The sequence below is a fragment of the Amphibalanus amphitrite genome, unplaced genomic scaffold (genome assembly GCF_019059575.1).
Source record: "Amphibalanus amphitrite isolate SeventyFive unplaced genomic scaffold, NRLGWU_Aamphi_draft 001345F_arrow, whole genome shotgun sequence".
Taxonomy (NCBI): Eukaryota; Metazoa; Arthropoda; class Thecostraca; order Balanomorpha; family Balanidae; genus Amphibalanus; species Amphibalanus amphitrite.
This window is the reverse complement of record NW_024882838.1, coordinates 65,978-86,897: the sequence shown is the minus strand read 5'-3', so window position 1 is coordinate 86,897 and position 20,920 is coordinate 65,978. Positions and strand designations below refer to the sequence as shown.

At 54.3% G+C, this 20,920-nt stretch overlaps 3 protein-coding genes across 6 annotated transcripts in view; 2 read left to right on the top strand and 1 right to left on the bottom strand.

Annotated features, from left to right (window-relative positions):
• Window positions 1-82: 82 nt before the first annotated feature.
• On the top strand, window positions 83-6,962 carry LOC122372319 (D-2-hydroxyglutarate dehydrogenase, mitochondrial-like). 4 transcript variants are annotated; one of them, XM_043349391.1, is made up of 11 exons: window positions 154-338; window positions 854-1,041; window positions 1,792-2,108; window positions 2,516-2,713; window positions 3,132-3,322; window positions 3,631-3,747; window positions 4,057-4,200; window positions 4,600-4,806; window positions 5,232-5,375; window positions 5,626-5,789; window positions 6,284-6,962. In XM_043349391.1, exons 3-11 carry the CDS (start codon window positions 1,844-1,846, stop codon window positions 6,399-6,401), a joined length of 1,548 nt encoding a protein of 515 aa, XP_043205326.1. In that variant the 5' UTR covers window positions 154-338; window positions 854-1,041; window positions 1,792-1,843; the 3' UTR covers window positions 6,402-6,962. The 4 variants fall into 4 exon arrangements, with proteins under 4 accessions (XP_043205325.1, XP_043205326.1, XP_043205324.1 ...); XM_043349389.1 differs by having other exon boundaries at window positions 157-338; window positions 854-1,029; XM_043349388.1 differs by having other exon boundaries at window positions 157-338; window positions 847-1,041.
• A 300-nt stretch (window positions 6,963-7,262) lies between these two features.
• LOC122372317 (serine/threonine-protein kinase MARK2-like) overlaps window positions 7,263-20,920 on the bottom strand; it is a gene marked incomplete at its 5' end in the record, with an annotated part of 32,859 nt that continues 19,201 nt past the window's right edge. The window contains 7 exons of the mRNA XM_043349386.1: window positions 7,263-7,662; window positions 11,795-11,957; window positions 12,630-14,130; window positions 14,388-14,534; window positions 18,556-18,710; window positions 19,281-19,438; window positions 20,687-20,816. Of these exons, the coding sequence (XP_043205321.1) occupies window positions 7,659-7,662; window positions 11,795-11,957; window positions 12,630-14,130; window positions 14,388-14,534; window positions 18,556-18,710; window positions 19,281-19,438; window positions 20,687-20,816 (2,258 nt within the window). The remainder of the gene's footprint in view (window positions 7,663-11,794; window positions 11,958-12,629; window positions 14,131-14,387; window positions 14,535-18,555; window positions 18,711-19,280; window positions 19,439-20,686; window positions 20,817-20,920) is intronic.
• Window positions 10,374-11,649, top strand: LOC122372320 (deoxyribonuclease-2-alpha-like). The gene has a single exon (XM_043349393.1). The coding sequence runs from the start codon at window positions 10,375-10,377 to the stop codon at window positions 11,512-11,514; it is 1,140 nt and encodes a 379-aa protein (XP_043205328.1). The 5' UTR covers window position 10,374; the 3' UTR covers window positions 11,515-11,649.

Sequence of the window (20,920 nt, the reverse complement as noted above, 5' to 3'; positions counted from 1 at the left end):
GGACCTCCACCGACCACAACACCGTAAGCGTATCAGCCGAGCTGATTGGCGCGCCGGTTTGAGACCGCCACTCGTATTGGTCAGCTTATGTGACGCAACAGGAGCCTCGACAGACCAGGGTCACGGGAGTTCGGCCGCTCCGACAGCTGTGTTACGGAGCGCCGCGCTGCTGTCCCGTGTGTCGCTGGGCGGCGGGGTGCATGTGTTGTTGGGCGGCCGACGGACTATACACGGTCGGCGGGTTGGTAGCGGTAGAGTTGGGGACGGTTGGTGAGAACGGTGAGAGGGTGAGGTCCCGGCGCCGAGAAAAGTGAGAGGCGGCGGAGCTCGGTTCGGAGGTGAGTGCCGAAACTGGGACCACAGAATACCTGCACTGACGACTGGTAACTTTTTAAGACGGTTCGCCGCTCTTCCGGCATGTCAGACCTCAGTTTCGGTAAAATGTGTTGTCAGCGCATGAAGACTAGATTACGCCACATACGAGTACTTACATCGTTACCGATTTAGTCTTGTGGACATAGTATGTACCTATAGTCGACTTCAAGACGTTTTCGATTTTCCCAAACTGGTCCAAATTGCAGGTAGACGGTGCTCTACCGACTGATGGTTGAAATGCGATGTCTTATTAGGTACCTGTTTACGCATGTAAGCTCTCTCTACCCTTCATTTTTTCAGTCAGAGCTCGTTTATCCTTTATCATCGCTGGAGCCAGTCTGAGCACCCGTGGGTGCCCCCCCCCCCCCTGCTGACCGTCTCCTCCCAGCCCGCTGCGCCGGCGCGACGCCACAGCCCGTGCAGCGTGCATCCTCCCCTCCCCTCCCCGGTATGACCGTTGCTACGCCCCTGTCTGTGGGCCGGGCGGCACACGGCGGCAGCGGCCGGCCGGCCGGCTCCCCGGCCCGGTCCGCCTCCGAAGGTCACACTACCGGCGCTCGGCAACGCGGGACCGCTGTTTGTCGCTGGGTGCCGGCCGCCGTCAGTTTTTGTGAGCCGGGGAGGCGGTGCAGAGGTGCAGCTGGACACCACGTGGTGAGCGCCTAGGTGAGGCAAAGGGACGAAGAGAGGTTCAAGTGCGTGGAAAGCTGTTGTTTGGTGATTGGTAACCATCCGGCGCCTTATGGTGTTTATTATCTGAGCTGGGGTTCGTAGACCTCTTGTCAGTCACGCACGGCGTGAGTCAGTGGTCATATGGTTTCATATGTCAAACCATTGACGCGAGGCCGCAGCCTATCTTTGAATACGTTGAATACATTCAATTCGATTATTTTCCCCGACCCAACTAATCCCGATCGCAGTGCCATCCCACTTTTGGTTTCTGGGACCGCCCGTGCGATCCGGCGGGCCTCGTGGTGATGCAACTCGGGATAAATAGACGCCTCGATTTCCGTCGTAGAGCCGATGGCCGCCGGCCACGGTGACTTCGGCTCGGTCAGCTGAGTAGGCCGGTCGTTACCACAAAAAGGGCCATTTAGCGATATCGTAAACAAACGGAAAGATACATGAAGGCTAAGGAGCTTAATTTGAAATGTCACTTAGACCCCATAACTTGGAATACGTAGGTACTCCGAATAACAATGTACCTAATTACCCCTACAATTACATCCATTAATTGTGCTTACACAAGTATCCGTGAACGTCTGTCCATCTCCTAGATTGAGATCCACAGCCATGCAACACATTGACTGTCCGATACAAGGAATTGCGAGTGGCACCTAATCCAGTACGGACACCAAATTATCCCTTCCCACCCCTTTAGATCCCCGTACCTGACCTGTTTGTCGCTCTTTCCAGCTGACTACAACCACTGCCACCACAGCCAGCAGCAGCAGCAGCAGCAGCAGCGATGCGCGGTGGTCTGACGCGGCAGCTGCTCAGCTGTCTGGCCCGACCGCGGGGCCAGGTGCGGCCCCTCTACTCGTTTTCCGAGTCGACCCGGGCGCCGGCCACCGTGCCCTTCACCAAGGAGCTGTTCGGCGTGAAGCGCGGCCCGTACGCGGAGGTCACCTCTGACGACATCCAGCAGCTGGCGGCGCTCGTCGAAGGCCGCGTCGAGACCGACAAGGATGACCTGCTGATGCACAACACCGACTGGCTGCGGTCGCTCAGAGGTGAGACGGGCGGAGGGTGCGAGTGCCGGCTTCCGAGACGGTGAGCGGGAGATGTAGAGAGGATGACTGCCGGCTGGTCCTGTGGACAGGGACACGGAGACGACAGTGGCAATATGGTACGTATGTGGAGAACATTGTCGTTGCACAAAAGACAAAAGGCTGCAGATTAAATGACAAACGCGGTAAGCAGAGGTCAGTCAGTGTTAAACGGCATATATCAGTGTCCAATCGGCCTGATAAGCAGTAGGTTGCCGTTGTAAGCCAAATTGTTGACGGTAGGTAAATAACTACCAATGCCGTTGGGTAGCTCAATGGTAAACAGCAGAGCTTTGCTGAGTAGTCCGCCTGAATGTCCCCATCTCTTCACTCTCACAGATCAGTAACCATCACCCTCCTCCTCCCCACAGGCTGCTCACCATGTGTCGTGTTCCCGAAGACCACGGCCGAGGTGTCTGCCGTCCTCAAGTACTGCTCGGACCGGCGGCTGGCCGTCTGTCCCCAGGGCGCCAGCACCTCATTGGTCGGCGGCAGCGTGCCCGTCTTCGACGAGATCATCGTCAGCACCGCAAAAATGAACGAGGTCATCGAGGTCGACACCGATGGAGGTCAGTAGAAAGAGGGATGTGTGTTGAGGGACCGACGGGAGCGATGAGGACGTCACGCCCCAGGCTGAGGCCTCATTCAGGATTGTACAGTGGTGTTTCAAGGGATTTAAAAATCGCTTGTCGGGCTTGACATGGTAATGTATGTCAATGACGGTGTTGTGTGTTGATTGGGCCACGAGCAAATAGAGATGTGTGCTCAATGATTGTTGAGCCCATGGACATAGCGACAAGTTTGATCAGCCCCTACATCCCACTGCCCCAGGCACCCTGACCTGCGGGGCCGGCTGTTTCTATCACTACCCCGTTTCCCTCAGGCACCCTGACCTGCGGGGCCGGCTGTTTCTATCACTACCCCGTTTCCCTCAGGCACCCTGACCTGCGGGGCCGGCTGTTTCTATCACTACCCCGTTTCCCTCAGGCACCCTGACCTGCGGGGCCGGCTGCTCGCTGGACCATCTCGAGCACGCCGCCAAGAACCAGCACCTGTTCTTCCCGGTGGACTACACGATCCGGGAGGCGCAGCTGGGCGGTATCGTGGCGGCCGACATGGCCGGACCGCGCACGGCCCGCTACGGCAACCTGCACGGCAACGTACTCGGACTGGAGGTGGTGAGTGACGAGTGGGGGAGTTTGAGGAGAGAGTTGAGTGTCAGGAGTGGGGGGTGTTGCAGTGTGTTGCAATGAAGAGAAGACGTTTGTGCGTTGATTTATCTGCAGGAGATGGGAAGGGTGACGAAGATACTTGAGAAGTCTCAATCGTGTGACAAGGTGCTTGTGTGATGGGCGATGCGATGTGGCATGAGAGGTATTTTGAGGGATTTACATGCTTCCTGTTTTGTACCATTTTATAACTTGCTGTTCTCTTACACGTGCTTGCTTCAATCGTTTCTCGTATAAACGGCACGGTTTATTCGCAGGTCCTTCCCGACGGCACCGTTCTGGACTCGATGTCCACCATGCGCAAGGACAATACCGGATTCGACCTGAAGCAGATCTTCGTCGGCTCAGAAGGAAGTCTGGGCATCATCACAAAGGTGGGTACATTGTAGTGCCGCCCGCGGCTCGGGTTGCTCAGCATCTGTTCAACTGGCTGTGCTCTCCTAGTATGTTGTTATTGCGTACACTTCTCTGGGGATATTTATAATGCGTTTGGTCTCTCATACGATGCGATTTTAAATGCTTCAATCAATATTTGTTTTACATTAGTCAGATAGAGGACTGAATCCTGCAGCATGCCACCTGGTTTGAGCCGGGATGCCAACTGCTGTAGGGCAATGAGTTCGGTCCCCGTTACCCCACAGCTCCCCCATCCTGACCATCACACACCCCTGTCGTACCCACAGGTGGCCATGGCGTGTCCGTCGCTGCCCAAGCACATCAACGTGGCCATGGTGTACACGGACAGCTTTCACAAGGTGCTCGGCATCATGCGGATGACCAAGGAGCACCTCGGCGAGCTGACCTCAGCCTGCGAGTTTATGGACAACGTGAGTCGCCGACGCCGCTCACTTTGTGTCGAGAGCACTCAGTTTGGAGGAATCCTACTTTTTGTGGAGCTTTGTTTGTGGGTCAGTGGATATCGTTTAAACGACTCGTTATCAGCATAGCTGTTACTTCGAGAGCGGTAAACGAGTCACATGATTTGTGTCATGTGTACATAAGCTTCTTCGTATCAGTCAGATATATGTTTACGTAGGCAAACAGTTCGATTTCCTTTTTCTTTGGTACTCCGAGGCAAAATGTCGATGTTTTGTGAGTCGCATTTACGGAAATGCACACTACATACGCGTCAAATCGACACGATCTCCTAATTTATATTTCCTCTACTACCAGCGTCGTATCCACTCCCACCGGTAACACCGATAACCACCCTTCCCCTTCCACAGGAGGCGGTGATGTCTGTCAAGAAGAAGTACCTGAGCGCCTGGGGCGTGCCCAGTAAGCCGTTCTACGTGCTCATCGAGACGGCCGGGCAGTGCGATATGCACGACGAGGAGAAACTGAAGACCCTCTTCAACGCGCTCAAGGACAAGGAGCTCATCCTGGACGGCCAGATCGGACCCCTCAACTACGACGACCCCACCTTCGTCGAGGTCGGTCAACTGGGGAGGGGGAGGGCGGCCGTGCGTGAGAGTGCTAAGCTAGGAGGGAGGTGGATGCTGGTGACGCTTGTCGCATTTTGCATGCTTTTATCTTCGGATGTTGACGTAAGATGTCATACGAATTATACCTGTATGACCATAAGTTGTGCATCTTTATCGCGTGACGTTTATGTGCATTGTTACCGCACATTGTAAGGGCCATTTTTTTTATTAAATTATCGATGACATTTATAGAAAAGTTGTTGTCACCTGACACATAGAAACTCTCTACACTCTACACTCGAGAGTTTAGACTCTAGAGTCTACACTCTTACTCTCTAGAGACTGTTGCACTTGTTGCCTCCCTCCCGTCCCCCACGAGAGTCCTCTGCAGTTTCCGTCGTAGTTCTAACTTCTGACCCTCTCCACGTCTGCAGCGGTTGTGGAACATCAACACACGGATTCTGGCGGCGCTCTCCCGAGGCGGCAACGTCTACCACTACGACGTGTCGCTGCCGCACGACAAGCAGTACAAGCTCGTCGAGAAGCTACGCAAGGAACTCAGCGGAGAAATCCTCAAGGTAACGACTGCTGGCTGAAATCGCTAGCCCAATAATACAAACGCATTTTATATCAGTTAAATTGTAACACATATTATGCGTTGTTTTTCAATTAATTTTCGTATAAAACACGTAATTCTAGAGCCGATAAAAACAGACGTTCTGATTCAAACAAGTATATATGTAGGTACCACGATCTTCATCTATACCCCGTTCACTACCCACCCACTCCTTGACCTCCCAATGACCGATCGGCCCTCGTGTCGGCCAGGTGGCGAGTTTCGGCCACCTGTTGGACAGCAACCTGCACCTGGCGCTGCAGTCGCACAACTTTGACCCGGAGACGAGCGACGAGCTGGACCGCACCATCACCGACTACGTGACCCGGGCGGGAGGAGCCGTGTCGGCAGAGCTCGGCTGCGGCTTCCGGAACAGGTCAGTGACGGTCTCAGACAGTGAGCACTAGTCGGTGAGGTTAGTGGAAGTGACCTAGCAGGTCAGTGGAAGCGGGTGAGGTCAGGGGGAGTGAGCCAACAGGTCAGTGACAGGCTCAGACAGTGAACAGCCAGTGAGGTCAGGCGGGTAGAGTGTCTCAACAGTCAGTGAGTGCGAACGTGCTTGGTATTGTGGTAGTGGATTGTACTTACTATTTTCTTCAGAAAACAGCTATGAGTTCATCACTGCGGCTTGAACCTCGAAATTTTGTTGGAGACTGAACTTTTTTAAACGGTTGATCATATTTAATCACGCGCATCAATGCATTTTTTGGCTAAGTTCGGGACCATATTTTCTCGGCAGTCAATTTGGGATTCGCGTCGTAACACCATTTACTGCCGAAAACCAGGGTGCCTTTATAACTTCACCAAAGACAAACGACGTACTAAAAACACTCATTCACTGACAAGTGATCGGTTCCTCGGTCCTGGCAGGAACCTGGGCGCCCACTGCAAGGACCCGGTGGAGGTGAAGCTGATGCGTCAGATGAAGCAGCTGCTGGATCCTCACGGCATAATGAATCCCTACAAGGTTTTCCCCGACGGAGCGTGATGCCCTCCTTCGGCCAGGAGGGGCGCCATCTACGAGTAATGAGGTCAGGTCGGATCCAGACCCGAGCAGTCTTCGGTAAGACACGGAGCAGGTCAGCCGTTATCTCACGCCAGCCTCGTCTTAGGTCGGTTCGGGCTGGGTCGGCCAGCCAACCGTCTCGCATCATTTACAGACGATGTTGCTAGATGGTGTGTTTTCAGCTCGTGTTTCCAGACAAGAAAGTATGCTGTTACTGAAGGCTTGTGTTATTAGCATACAAATACTATTTTATATTCACTTTGAGGTGGCAAGACTATCATTTCTTCCCTAAAAGCAGACAACTATTTTTTTAATGTGGGTGCTTACAGACCGGAAATCGCTAATGAAACGTGGGCCCAAAATGGTGAGACTGTGACCATGCAATAAGCTTATGTGGTGAAGTGGCGTTTGTGAGCTTCCAAATGTCCCTCCGAATACGTACCGAGTACTGAGTGAGCCGAATTCAGCTCACGGCTGGTATGTTCAGCCGCTACTGTGTGGATGGGTGTGCCAACACGTAAATAAAACAGCTGTTTATTTTGATCTGGTGTCATTTGCTACTACAGTTTGTCCCTAGCACTGAGAACAGACGTGCCACGCGTCTTGAATGCACGTCCCAACCTAAGTTTTAACACATGTCAATTTCGGACATTATTTACTGACGATGGCGAGGTTTCGAAGGCAGGCTGCAAAGGCATGTTTTGTTTTGTCGGAGAAACTGCAAACTGACATCGTAAATGACTAGATATATGACGAGGCGTCAAAGTTGAAACAGTGACCCTGTGTGGATGTTGATCGAATTGGCGTGATGCGTTTACCGTTTCAATGTATAACAGTGCATGCTGATAACATCAGAAATTTAATTCCGAATCAGTCATTTATGCAAGGTTGGTTTCTTCTTTATGAGTTGTTTCCGAGCCACGACTTTCCATCATTCCAATCCTTTGCAGAAACGTTCACCAACTCCCTACTGACACCTCTTGACTGGGATCCGTCGTCGCACCATCACTGCCCTCCCTTCACTCCCACCCCTCATCAACGCTCAGTTCTTATTCCCCACCCATCCACCCCAACCCATCCGCTTCTCACTATACAGCAGTCTAAAACCCGAGCTCGCCTGGCCCGTCACCCAGCTGCTCGCCGCGGCCGGCGACTGTCCTGCGCCGACAGTGGCGCCGCCCTGGTGTCAGACGCAGAGGGAGCTGCCTCCATCACGGCCGCCCAGAGGTCCATACGGCTTCACCTGACGAATAGAGGACAGGGCAAAGGTTCAATTGATTCAAGCTGATCACGATAAACCGAAGGAAGGCATAAAACGCCCGCCTAGCCACATGAAAGGCGTCTTAGCAATCCGGTTCAACTTCTTTGACGTGAGGAAGACTCGAATCACGGAGCGGAGCCACAAAGCTCAAAGTCAAAGTCAACGACGTAGACATTACGGTGCTAACAACAACCAAAAAAAAAAAACGACAGGAAATGTATTAAATGAGCATCATAGCGGTGCAAAACGTGATCATCAGTTGTCGAACGAGCAGAACGATCAGTTGTAGACGACGCCGTTCACTCAGCATACCACACACAAGCACGACAAAGTGAGAGTCAATCTTTTGACTCAACCACTGATGAGGCGTTATTGGAACACATCTTAGAGCGTATATGCTACGCTGAAGCTACTAAACGATCTTGAATGAAAGCCGGAACCACAGGCATACCAGCCCAAACATTTGCAGTTGCACAAGCAAAGTGGGCTATCCTATTTGACCGTTTCTGATAGTGGGCATGGCTCACCATCGCTCCAACCGGTTTCGTTGATGTCCGGACCCACCCTCCCCCATTACATGGACATGACCGGTGACCGCAGTCCCTACGGCCGTCGGCGGTATACGTTGACGGGCTGTTTGCCGGGACAAGGCTCCACGGCGGCCACCAACTGCGAGTAGAGCCTCCACAGCACTGCGTCCCAGCGGCACACGGTGCCACCGCCCCGCTCCTCCTGTGTCAGCATCCTATTGATGTCTCCCACACACACCCAGGGCCGAGACGCGTCCTCGGAGACGGCCCACTTGCTGTGGTCCTCGGAGCTCTTGAACGTGATGGTGGTCCTGCCGACGGTCGGCGCGGCGCGCTCCGCCGTCACCGAGATATCCCGCACGTTCTGTACGTGGTAGGCGAGCGAACAGTTGGACTTCATCAGGTCGGCGTGCGGTCCGTTCATCCAGGTCTCGGTGAGGAGGTCCGCACGGGTCGCCGGTGCCACTAGGTCCGCGTACAGGTCCTTGCCAAACTGACGCGCCTTGGCGAAGGTGGCTAGGGACAGATTGGCGGCAGTGGTGAGCGGGCGCACGCTGAACCAGGGCGATCGGGAGCGCCTCTTCCCTGACACAACCCTCGCCATCAGCGGGTAGCGCGCCTTCAGAACGGGCGCCAGCTGCGTGGCGTACAGGTAGGGCTCGTTGAAGAGCAGCTGCCGCGCCACCGTCTCCAGCTGGTCGGACGACAGCGTCACGCAGAGGAAGCTCTGCCCGAAGTGGTGGCCCGTGTGCGGGTAGCCATAGCGCTGACCCGGCGGCGGTGGAAAGTGCGGCACACTGTGCACCAGCCAGAAACCCTGGTCACCGTCAAACGCCACCACGCCCTTGGTGTGGCCCTTTGTGAAGCTGGTTGGCCCGTCCGGGTGCTCGTCGTTGTAGAAGGCATAGATGAAGCTCTTGTTCACGGTGTGCTGATAGAGCGGCTCCAGCGTCCGCCCGGCTGCTGACAGGGAGTCGTTTATGGGTACGTCCGACAGCGTCCACCGCTCGCCCGTCGACGCCGAGGAGAAGTGCAGGAATCCGACGCCGTCATCGACAAACGGCGCCCCGGTGTCGTGGATGACGGGCAGCTTGTAGAGGACGTACCAGTCGACGGCGGCTCCGTTCTGGTCCCGACAGCCGAGCGGGGAGCCTGCGGCCGGCGCGGCCACCAGGAGAGTCGCCAGCAGCACCGGCACCGACGGACACATGACGACCACTGGCGCGCCGGGGTACTGGAGCGGCGCGCGCGTGATCGCCCCGTCCAGCCGCGCACTCCCCTCCCTCCCCAGTAGCGGCAGCTGCCGGCCGGGGTACGGCGCCGCGGACAAAGGCACCGGACGGACGTCCGAGAGTAGCCCCCCCCCCCCCTGCTCCCCTCGCTGGCGTGCCAGGGGCGCCACGTCCGGGGCATCGGGCGATAAGAGTCTGGGTGCACGGGGGTCGCAGTAGTCGGTCGAACGCTGCAACAGCACACAGTTTACACTGTTCATAGACTGCCGCAAAATCAAGGCCATGAACGAAATGGAAAATGAAACATCTCCAATCGGGCACAGCTGGACATACATCCTTCTCTGCGGAGCCAGGCCAAAATTCCACCGAGGCCGGGTGGAGCTGTTACTGTCAAATGTCCGTAGCTGCTCCCCAGTGATAGGCATACGGCTAGCAAAAATACATGCCGCTGGACTCCTCTGCCGGTGATGAACCATGTCTGCGACGGATTTGACAATTGATATGCGCTTATATATCTATCAATATGCGCTTTACATATACAACTCGAATTGTTTCTTTCATAACAATGAACCATTTATTAGCAGTTAACTTTGCCAGCAAGATCGGTCAACAATGTATAACAAAACTTCGAACGGTTCGAACAGTTAGGTACTTGAGCTAGCAATCGCTATGATACCGAGGGTCGCATTACGCATATGCCTATTCAAGTGATTTCAGCAAAACCCAATTAAGTAAATCGTGTTCGCACGCCTTTGTCAGATAGAACGGTAGATGTTTAGCACTGTTTGAACGGTTCATAAGGCGCACAGCGCAAAACCGTTCACTCGGCGCAGCGACACCGCCGATTCAACACCTGTCTTTTTCACACTCATTCCCACGGATCTCCGCCAGCCGGACCGGCCAATGTGACCCGACTGGCCCGATCCGGGGGTATGACCTGCGCGCCAGTGGTCGTCATGTGTCCGTCGGTGCCGGTGCTGCTGGCGACTCTCCTGGTGGCCGCGCCGGCCGCCGGCTCCCCGCTCGGCTGTCGGGACCAGAGCGGAGCCGCCGTCGACTGGTACGTCCTCTACAAGCTGCCCGTCATACACGACACCGGGGCGCCGTTCGTCAGTGACGGCGTCGGATTCCTGCACTTTTCGTCGGCGTCGACGGACGAGAGATGGACGCTGTCCGAGGTGTCCATCGACGACCCCCTGTCGGCGCCGGGCCGCACGCTGGCAGACGTCTACGATAACCCGCAGAGGGATACGCTTATCTACGTTTTCTACAATGACGAGCATCCTGACAACTCCACCACTGGCGTCAAGGGCCACACCAAGGGTGTGGTGGCATTTGACGGCGACCAGGGTTTCTGGCTGATCCACAGTGTGCCCAAGTTTCCTCCGCCGCCCGGTGAGCAGTACAGTTACCCGGGGAATGGACAAACGTACGGCCAGAGCTTCCTGTGCGTGACGCTCTCGTCCGACCAGCTGGAGACGGTGGCACAGCAGCTGCTCTTCAACGAGCCCTACCTGTACGCCACGCAGCTGGCGCCCGCTCTGGAGGCGCAGTATCCTCTGATGGCGCGGGTGATTGCCGGCGAGCGGCGCTCCGAGCCGCCCTGGTTCGGCGTGGAAACTCTCCCCTCGGGCGACGCCACGTTCACCAGCTACGCCAAAGCGCGTGACTTCGGCGACGACCTATACAGCGGCCTGGTGGCTCCTACCCTGACCACCGGCCTGTTCGCGGAGACCTGGCGGAACGGCGCCACCGAGACGCAGCTGCCGTCCAACTGCTCGGCCGTCGAGCCGGTGCTGAACGTGCAAAACATCACGGCCACGGCCGCCGGCGGGCCGCTGCCGTTCGAGTTCGGCACCACCAAGGACCACAGCAAGTGGGCCGTCTCCGATGACTCGACACAGCCGTGGGTATGTGTCGGAGATGTGAACAGGATGTCGACACAGAGCGACAGGGGCGGCGGCACCGTGTGCCGCTGGGACGCAGTGCTCTGGAGGCTCTACTCGCAGTTGGTAGCTGCCGTGGAGCCGTGCTCCTCCACCGGCGGACACCGACCCCCGGCCCGGTGGTGAGCTGCCGCGCGACGGGTGGACATCGGTTCTCGCTGACAGTGTATCAGTGTCTTTCGGCAAGCATTTATCATGCGGTCCGATCCGCATTGCCAGTGTTTAATTTACTATTGTGTATGGAAAATAAAGGCAAAATCAGAAATACCCGAGTTAACGACATTATTTTGATAAACGTCCTCCCCGTTCCAGTGATTATTCTCATGATGAGATTGATTAAAGTAGATTCCCATATCCCTACTTTCCGATGAGCCAGATCTTTGACCGGCTCCCCAGCGGTACTCACCGCATTCCCGCGTCCCTGTGTCGGGCGGCGGCCGTCCGTCCCGTCGAGCGCTCCTCTCCTGACACGACGCTGGGCCGCAGCACGCGGCTGGCCCGCGACTGTTTGAGCTGGCTCGGGTCGCTGGCAACAGTCTGTGGACGGTACTTGCCCCGCGGCACCGATCCTGCGGGATAGCAGTGGGAGACACGGCACGGCAGATCAGCAGGACTTCGATTACTGATACGGTGGGCATTTACATTAGCTGAACCACTAACAGCGAGACAATGACTTATGTTTATTTTGGATTGAAGTGGTAAGCACTTATTTCGGACAGAGTTTTTATCAATCCTTTAGCACTAGCTGGGATGCCTATCATCATCACAGGGACAACAAGGACACATTATTACCCCACGGGCTTCTGTAAAGGAGTCTATCAATGAATGCTGGATGAGCATGACGATTGACGTCTATTTGAAACTCACTAATCAATATTACCGTGACTATTTGTTGAAACAAATTGTATGATACAACACACTGTGGGAATATAGCTGCCCTCAGCAGGTGATATTCCTCACATTGACGCAACTAGCACAGGTACCTAACAGATAAACTACACGACTCCCGCTGAGAACGAGGAGGGGACTGGGGTTCATTTTAACGAAAATTTGCACAGATTTGTCTCGTCTCGTCCAGGAAAGCAATAAACATTGTTAAAAATAAATTTGCCAACAGCCTTTCCAAATAGACAATCTGTAATGATCCAATACTATGACCAATTTTTTACGGCAAGGAGCGCTAATGCTTCAGCTACCCCCCCCCCCCCCCTCCAGTCGCTGCCGTGCGGCGGGACACCCACCTGTGTCGGCTGAGGTGGAGGACCCCTCCTCGGTCGCCCGTCTGCCGGCGCTGCCCAGCCGGTGTGCCGCCGACGGTTTCTTGCTGTAGGGTGTCACGCCGTGGCCGGGCACCAGATCCTCGCGCTGCACCATGTAGCGGAGCACCTGGGAGCGCGTGTCGGCCGGCTCGGCCCGCCACGTCTCGCCGCCGGTCTGCGTCTCCGACTCCCGCAGACCGGCCTTCTGCTGAGCGGCCGCCGGCGCCGCCTGCTGACTGGACTGGTGACGCCCCTCGCGGCCGCCGCTGAAGTCGAGCCGGTCGTGGCTGGACCAGGAGCCGGAGCTGCGCACCGCGCCCGGCCCGCTCAGCCACGCATGAGCCGAGGAGGCGTGCTTTAGCGGCGAACGGAGCGTGCACTTGGCTATGGGCAGCGCCGAGCGGCGGCGTGCCGCCAGGGCCCGCGGACTCGGCTGGTCACGCCGCTGTGACTCGGAAGGCGATTTACGAGCGATCGGCCGTGCCATCGCCTCCTGATCCTCGTCACCGAATCGAGTGACTCCAATATGACGCACTCCAGCTCCAGCGCCGGCCATTCTCTCCCGGTCGTCTCCGTGGTCCAGTCCCACGGTCCGCGGTCGGCGCAGCTCGGGTCGGGCCGTGGCCGCCGCCGAGCCGCCTCCTCCGTCCGTCGGTCGGCGTCTTATCACCACTCGTATCGGCTCGTCGGCCGCCGACGAGTCATCCGTGAGGTCGTCATAGAGCGAGGAGAACTCGTCCTCAGCGCCCGAGACCAGCAGGACGTCACCGTCGGGCCTGGTCCCTCCGCCGCGCCGTCCGGCAGTCCCGTCAGTCCGCACCTTCTGGTCGTCAGTGAGGTTGTGTCGGCGCGGCGTGTCCCACGGCACGTCTGGCCACTGGGTTTTACTGTCGGCCCGCTGGCGTGGTGAGCCCCAGGCGCGCTCAGAGCCGCTCGACACTGACACGGGTGTCGTCGTGTCGTGTCGGGCGGCGGGCGGAGCCGTGTTTCGTCCAGAGATGGCAGTAGCCGGGGTGCGGGTCCTCGCCTCCGGCACCGCCGGCGAGGGCTCTTCTCTGACCCTCGACGCTCTCATCTCCCCGGGCAGCGGTAGCCGTCGTCTGGCGGCCAGCGCCGGTCCCAAGGGTCGCCTCACCGTCACGTCTGCTGTTGTGGAGGTGACACTGAGCGCCGGTGTCGGCGGGGTCGGCGCCGCCGCGCCGGTGCGGGAGACCGTCTTGGCGGCCGGCGCGGTGGTGGGTCGTATCGGGTGTGCTGTGCGGCGCAGAGTCGGCCGCCGGTCGGCGCCGCGCGCGTCGGAGGCTCCGGAGCGGAGCACGGACAGGCCGGAGCGCAGACTGGCCGCCGTGGAGCCGGCCGGAGTACCGGCGGCGGGACGGAGACTGGCCGGCGCCGGCGGCCGCAGGGGCGAGTTGGACTCGATACTGCTGGTCAGCGGCCGTTTGGACGGCGTGCGGGTCTCTACTGGACGGATACGGGCCTCCTGCGAGTCGGGAAAGGGAAAAGACAGCTGTCACATTCAGCGGCGTATCAAAGTCATGTTAAAATTCATGGCCGTGTTTCATATGCATTTAGCTCGCATATAGAACTCCTGTCAAACGTGAGAAGATAAACAAAAACATTTAACATCAGTGATTACGATAGTGACGATGGATATAACGCTAGACAACGAAAACAATGTCTGCCAAGTATGTGGTTAAAGGTTACATCATCAGGTTCAAAGTCCCTGCCTTCACACACCTCGGGAAGCCGCGCTGCCAGGGAGATGTCGGGCTTGTTGGTGAGGATGTTGTACATCCCAGCAATGTCATCGTACATCTGCTTCAGAACACGCTCCTCGATCAGCTGCGGCTTGATGGACAGCAGCTCCGACATACGGTGGACCGCCTGCGCACAGTCAGATAAATTCGGTAGATGAGGATCCCAGCGAACAGTGGTGTGGATGCGAACAATATTCTAATAGGTACTCGGCCCACTTGAGTGGGGCAGCGTGAACTTGGTCGAGTCTAACAGCAGGATTACAGCTGACAGTTCACAGCATCTGAACTACTGGTCGCTGGAACCCTTATCTTGATACCATTTAGTCAGCGATTTTATCATGTCGTATATAGCCCCGCGCCGAAGTTTACATATAGAGTATGCTCCTACGCAAAATCAGGTACCTATCGTGTTGAGTATTGACACCTCTGCATGTAAACACTCAACATGATATTTATGGATGAGGCGTAGAGAAATAGCCTAATGTTGAGTGGATTTCACAAAGGGCTTCAAATTTTAAAACATAGCACTAACGCAGTCATCAACATAACAAAGTACATAAAGACCTCACTCTCCAAACGAGCGGACGAAAGGTCAAAGAAACACTATATGGAGACCAGAAGGCGCCCATTCCACCCAGCCGACATCGACCCAACACATCAAAGATGCAGGCTCGGTGCCAATGCACAAGCCCACAGCCTCGTTCAGTGGCCGGGAGCTCGTACCGAGAAACGTCGTCACATATGCTCGTTAAGTCAGCCACATAGCTGCACCGTTTGTCATCAGCCTAATGTTCATCGTGGTAGCGGGATAAGCAGGCGACAGCAGCGCAACGCGTTGTGTATTTGGCCGTTCGGCACCGTCTACGCATACGACGGGGCTTGGTCGTATCATTTATCAGTGTTTGTCACTGACATCATCAGTGCATCATAACTCAGCAGGCGACAATAGGTGGCCCAAATAATGCACTACGGTGTTCTGCTGGTCAAACAATGAGTTGTTCAAGCATAACGCCACATACGCGTGACTGATGTAACGCATACCGCACCTGGTCAGATGTGGTGCAATCAGGAAATACCTATAAAAATAATAAAAACAAAAATAAAAATAAAAATAATTGCAATTAATAATCGCTAATATTTTAGCAGAGCTTACGACGAACTGACGTTTTGTGGACAAATACTTTGAATGCCTGACCGCTGAAGCGTGGGACTCATAGAGTAGGTATATGCGGGGTGTGTGCCTTCCATGGTCTTTCTTGCTCATGTTTTTCAATTGAGCGTTGTTACCAAATTAGAGCAAATATTTCACACGATATGAATCAAATTATTATCAATCGATAGCCAACCATTGTAAATGTGCGATTTTTTTTTCGTTTGACTGCGCCCATGAGCAATGCCTGAAACATATTAGTGGCTCTGACCGTGTCTTATGCTCGTACCTGTTGACATGTGATTTTGGAAATATGTACTCGATATGAATAGCACCATAAGTGTTAAAGGTTTAAAATTACACAGCCCGTAACTTATACAAGGATACTCTACAAAAAATGAAAAGTTGAAAAATATAAAAACAGCTTCTCATGGTCTCATGGGCAGCTACCCTGCACCGCCACTGTCCGCCCCAGACTCAGCCACAGACCTGCGGGTCCACGGGTCGAGACCCCGCCGTCACCCGGTCTGCCCGGGACGCTGTCACTCTCTGAGGGCCGTCCACAGCCCCCGCCGGCCGGCCGCCGACTCTGACACGGGACTGCGGTACCGTGTCTGGCGCGACCGGTCGACGGGTGCGTGGCGGCATCTGAGGCGCACCGGCACCCACCCCAGTCGATCGCTGCAGACGGGTTACACCGCGGCTCGGGTCGGGTAGGATTTTATAAATGTGCAATATATCAGAATAGGCACTCCCGAGCAAAAAGTGTAAGTAAATACTAAGAAGGCACATCACGCATTACGCTTTGTGCGCCCGTCGCGCAGGGAGAGACCGGTCTAGTTATAATCCCGCTCCTAGATGGCAGTAGCGTCGAGCGCCTGTGGTTATGCTGCACCGCCGAGCTCGACGGATTTTGACTCCGGCCGCTAGATGGCAGTGGTGGTGAATGGATGCAAGTGCAAATGAATATGTTTATCTGACGGCAACGGAAGGGATCGGAAAATTGAGAGCTGTGAGCCGAATCCACTTACCTTTCACCAGCTTGTCTGAAATATTTTCCGGATAAGAGGTCTACCCTAACTTACCCCTCAAACCACTTGAACAACATGGGAAGCGGCATGGCCTTATAGCTGGTGGACCCTGTGCTAATACCCCGATGCCATCATCTTATCAATTTAAAATCGATATGTCATAAATCCAGATCCAAACGAAAGGAAAAAGACTGGAAAAGCCAATTGCAAAAAGAAAAAAAAAAACGTTAAACACCAATATTGTAAAGCGCTTTACCTAAATATCGTCCTAACATATATGCGTAGCACTCATTTACCGTGAGCCGCCTCCAAGACCCCGAAAAGTCACCACACGACACCGCTGAAAGGCTTGGCTATTCTTCTAGCGATCTGGCCGCCCCAACGAGTCACAAAACTCGCGGCCTAGGCTATTATTAACGGCTTAGAGCACCCGTGGAAGTCATTTTAGTTGCGACACGCCATCGCACCGCCTTCAAAGAAATGCCTTCCACTGTTCCCAGTTAGTGGTAGACAGGATATAGTTTAAAATGACCTAAGAATTCAAACAAAGACTAACTATGATCCATTTCGTACAATCTATAATCATAATTGATTTCGCTTGAAATATGAGGAAGATAGCTGTTTTTCATGCTAACGAAGATGGTGGTGGTTGGAAATGGTTTAACATTTTCTGCTAGCCCGACGCCCAATGCCCATCCACCTCAATAATATAAAACAAGCACCGCTTCGCGAAGGTATCTTCTCGCCAATAATAAGCGTGGACCCTGGCAGACAGACAGCCGGAAAAACTTGGTGTACAGGATGATACTGGGTACAGTTCAGTATAAGGTCTGCGTGCGCGCGATGGTGCGTGTTGGGTCGGGACTGGGGTGCTGTAAGGCCGTCACGCACGGGGCTGTCGGGACTCGTCAGATCTGAAGTTGTTTGTCCCAGGACGGCACAAACACAGCGGTAGGACAGAACTGTGATTGGGTTGTGATTGCCGCAGCGGAACCACAAAGGGGTCGTTTATTACGTTCGATGATCAAGTTTACAACTAATATATCTGTTTATGGCCGTGTGACAGCTAATATGCATCCCCTGAGTGCAGCTTTTTCTAAGTTGTAACGAGGAAAGAGAGGCGTCCAGGCGAGCTGTCAAACCAAAACAGAAATAGTTAAAATCGTGGTTAAAATAATCTTACATGCTGTAGGTGTAACAAGGAGAAAGAAAGAAAGACACCATATAAATCTGAAAGCAAGTTCCATCGATAATTTGTATAAACAATGCTGTCAAGCTGAACTGTTTGTCCTCGAAATTAATTTACGTAAGAATTTGTAAATATTTTTTGAAGAACGGTATGACTTTATCACCTTTCACGATGCGTTATACCGCCGAGTTTTTACACCACTGCACCCCAACATGCCAGCTTCGAGTGGTGGGCGGCCAGCCGTCCCACCCTGCCCTAGCCGCCCCCTACTCCTCCAACCCTCCACCCCCGCGGGCTGAGTGTCTCTCCGTGTGGCGCCGCCAGTCTCGGCGACTAAGGCGCGTGACGGCCAACGGGGTCACTGCGTCACGCCACCGTCTCAGTGACGCGCGTCACGGCCCGACACGTCACGATACGGACAGCGGCGGTACTGTCCCAACCGCGGCCCGAGACAGATTCTGGCCGCCCGCATTGGAGGGTGGGTTTAGGCGCGCAGCCAATATAGGGGATTGGAGACCCTAGGGTTGGCTGTTCAGAACGAGTTTCTGCAGAACTAATAACGAGCTTGACTACTGTGGCCACACAAAGAATATGCATAGTAATTAAGGATGGAAACCAATTAAGATGTTAAATGAAAACTGCATGATAATGATATGATCGATAAAAGTTATGATGAAAAGCTTTGTTATCCGGTTATTACAAGAAGCAACGACTATAAATATATATTACTTAAGGTTTCACGTGATACGCATTCCTATCCCTCCGCAGCGGTACTCACGGCGGCGTGCTGCCGGCTGCTGACGCGCGGGTGCTGGTACCCCGCCAGCGGCGACAGGCCCTTGTGCGTCAGCCATGGGTGGACGGCCACGTGTCTGAGCGTCAGGCGCCGGGCCGGCTGCGGCTCCAGCACCTTGGACAGCAGGCGGCGACACTCTGCCACGCGGGGGAGACGCGTCAGTATCCCAAGGTAGAGAATCGACATCGGGGAGAGATTCCAGCTAGGCTATCTGGCGTCACAGAGCATCACACTGGCTTACAATGGCCCTGCCCAAACTTGGCTTGGATGTATTGAAATATATTTAATAGCGGGACCATGATGCACTGTCATCTGGACAGAGCAGTATTTGACAATAAACGAAGGGTTCATTCGTCCAGATCCCAGGACCCAGCGCGTGAGCGGAATATAAGTGCCGCCTGGTGGCGAGGTACCGAAGCTGTGCTTCAGGCATCCGCCGGGTTTGAATTTTGCGTCTCTGCAGTCGCTGCTATTTTATGCGTGCGTATGTACAACCGTACAGAGCTTTAGAGCATGAAATAAATCAGCATGTGGATTCACTTATTATCAGACAACCATACCACTCATGATTAGATAAGCATGGACGCATCGAGGTATATGAGCTGCATTCTTGCCCGTATGACTCCTCTATTTGCTTTGCCAAACATGCATATCCCACCGGGTCGACTTGTTCTACATACATCTGTCTGCGCGCTCGTCACACCCACCCGATCCGAGGTGTTTCATGTCGGAGCGGTGTGTGCCGCCCAGTCCCTGGTTGATGTGCGCGATCAGCCGGTCCCTGCGCTCCTGGTGGGTCAGGCCCTCCTGTTTGGAGGAGAGGAACGGCAGCCGACCCACCACCAGCACGTAAAACACCACGCCCCTGAAACACGTGCCAGAACACCGGGCAGTTACAGAATACATCGGCTTCTCCAGCCATCGCCGAGACCGTCACTGGTAACGTTTGTGGCTTAGGTAGACAGCAAATAATTGATCGTCATGAACCGATAGAAAACACAGTCCTAACGAATAGTGTTGTCTATTTCAAACAACCTGTGGTTATAAAATAGCACCGTTAATTGAACCCTCCGCAAAACACGTGTCTAACCACGTCCGCAACACTAGGGTGAGACTGTGCGAGAAAAGGATCGGGCAACAGGCGAACAGTCCCACATAAGCTACCTGGCTAACATGGATCACATACACAAATACTGGCTCCTGGGTAATCACTTATCAGTCTTATGTAATTAAAACAATTAAATATTTAATTCTACACACTGATGGATGGAGTACTGCAAACATGCAACAAAACTCACATCAAAGGAGTTACTATGTGAATATTACGATTTCATAAAAATACAAATGAACATAAATCACTTCAGAACCAAGAAGAAACCATGCGAAATATGAACTAGCCAAACCAGTGCGAGTATAATCGTCAAGCCCCAGTTAGGTTTCCCATTCACGTCCGACTCAGCTGAGCGTCAGTTCCCTACCGCTGCCAGTTCCCACAACTGAACTACCATATCTTTCTAATGCCTATTATTGCTCCCAGGCCCACCTGCCAACCAAGTCCTCCACATCGTTGCTAGTGGTGTCAAAATCAGAAAGCGTATGTCCAAAGTCCGTCCAATGTCCAATGCTTACGTCGATTGTCCGTCCAAAAATGTCCAAGCCAGCCATTTGTCCAAAGATGTCCGACACCTACGCAATAGTTTACACTCAACACTGTTATTTAATTTATGTACCGTTACAAGCTCAAAAGTGTTAATCATATCAAAAGCTGAGTTTTCTAATAGCCAATCAATGTTAAACACGACTACTTTTTTTCAAATGTTGAGGTGTAGCAAGCGATTGTCCAAAGTTGTTCAAAGCCTGCTGCCATTGTCCAACCGAATTCCGAATTGGACATTGGACAAAATCGGAATTCCGAAGATTCAAGTTCCGATTGACACCGCTAATCGTTGCCCTCCCAGGTTCGCCTGGCTCACGTCCCACGCAGTCCGCCCAGACGCTGTCATGTCCTGCCGATGTTCTTTCCATACCGGCAGCATCCTCCCCCACGTCTCTTGACGCTCCTCCGATGCGCCTATCTCATTCCCACGTCCCACGTCCCTTCCACGTCACGTACATGCTCCAGACGTCGATCTCGGGGCCGTATGTCCTTCCGACTACGAACAGCTCGGGAGCGGCGTACTCGGGAGAGCCGCAGTGGCTCTTGAGCGGGCTCTCCGGCGACCAGCAGTTACTCAGGCCAAAGTCTGGGGAGGTACGGGAGAACAGGCATTAGCCAGCGTCAATGGTGGATTAGATTGAGAGAAAGACTGTGTTAGGAGACTTGTATGTAGAAGTTGAGCATTGGAAA

Coding starts and splice junctions, on each gene's coding strand:
- LOC122372319 (XM_043349390.1), top strand. CDS start 1,844: ATGCGCGGTGGTCTGACGCGGCAGCTGCTCAGCTGTCTGGCCCGACCG. Junction 2,714..3,131: donor CGAGGTCGACACCGATGGAG/GTCAGTAGAAAG, acceptor CGTTTCCCTCAG/GCACCCTGACCTGCGGGGCC. Junction 4,807..5,231: donor ACGACCCCACCTTCGTCGAG/GTCGGTCAACTG, acceptor CCACGTCTGCAG/CGGTTGTGGAACATCAACAC.
- LOC122372320 (XM_043349393.1), top strand. CDS start 10,375: ATGACCTGCGCGCCAGTGGTCGTCATGTGTCCGTCGGTGCCGGTGCTG.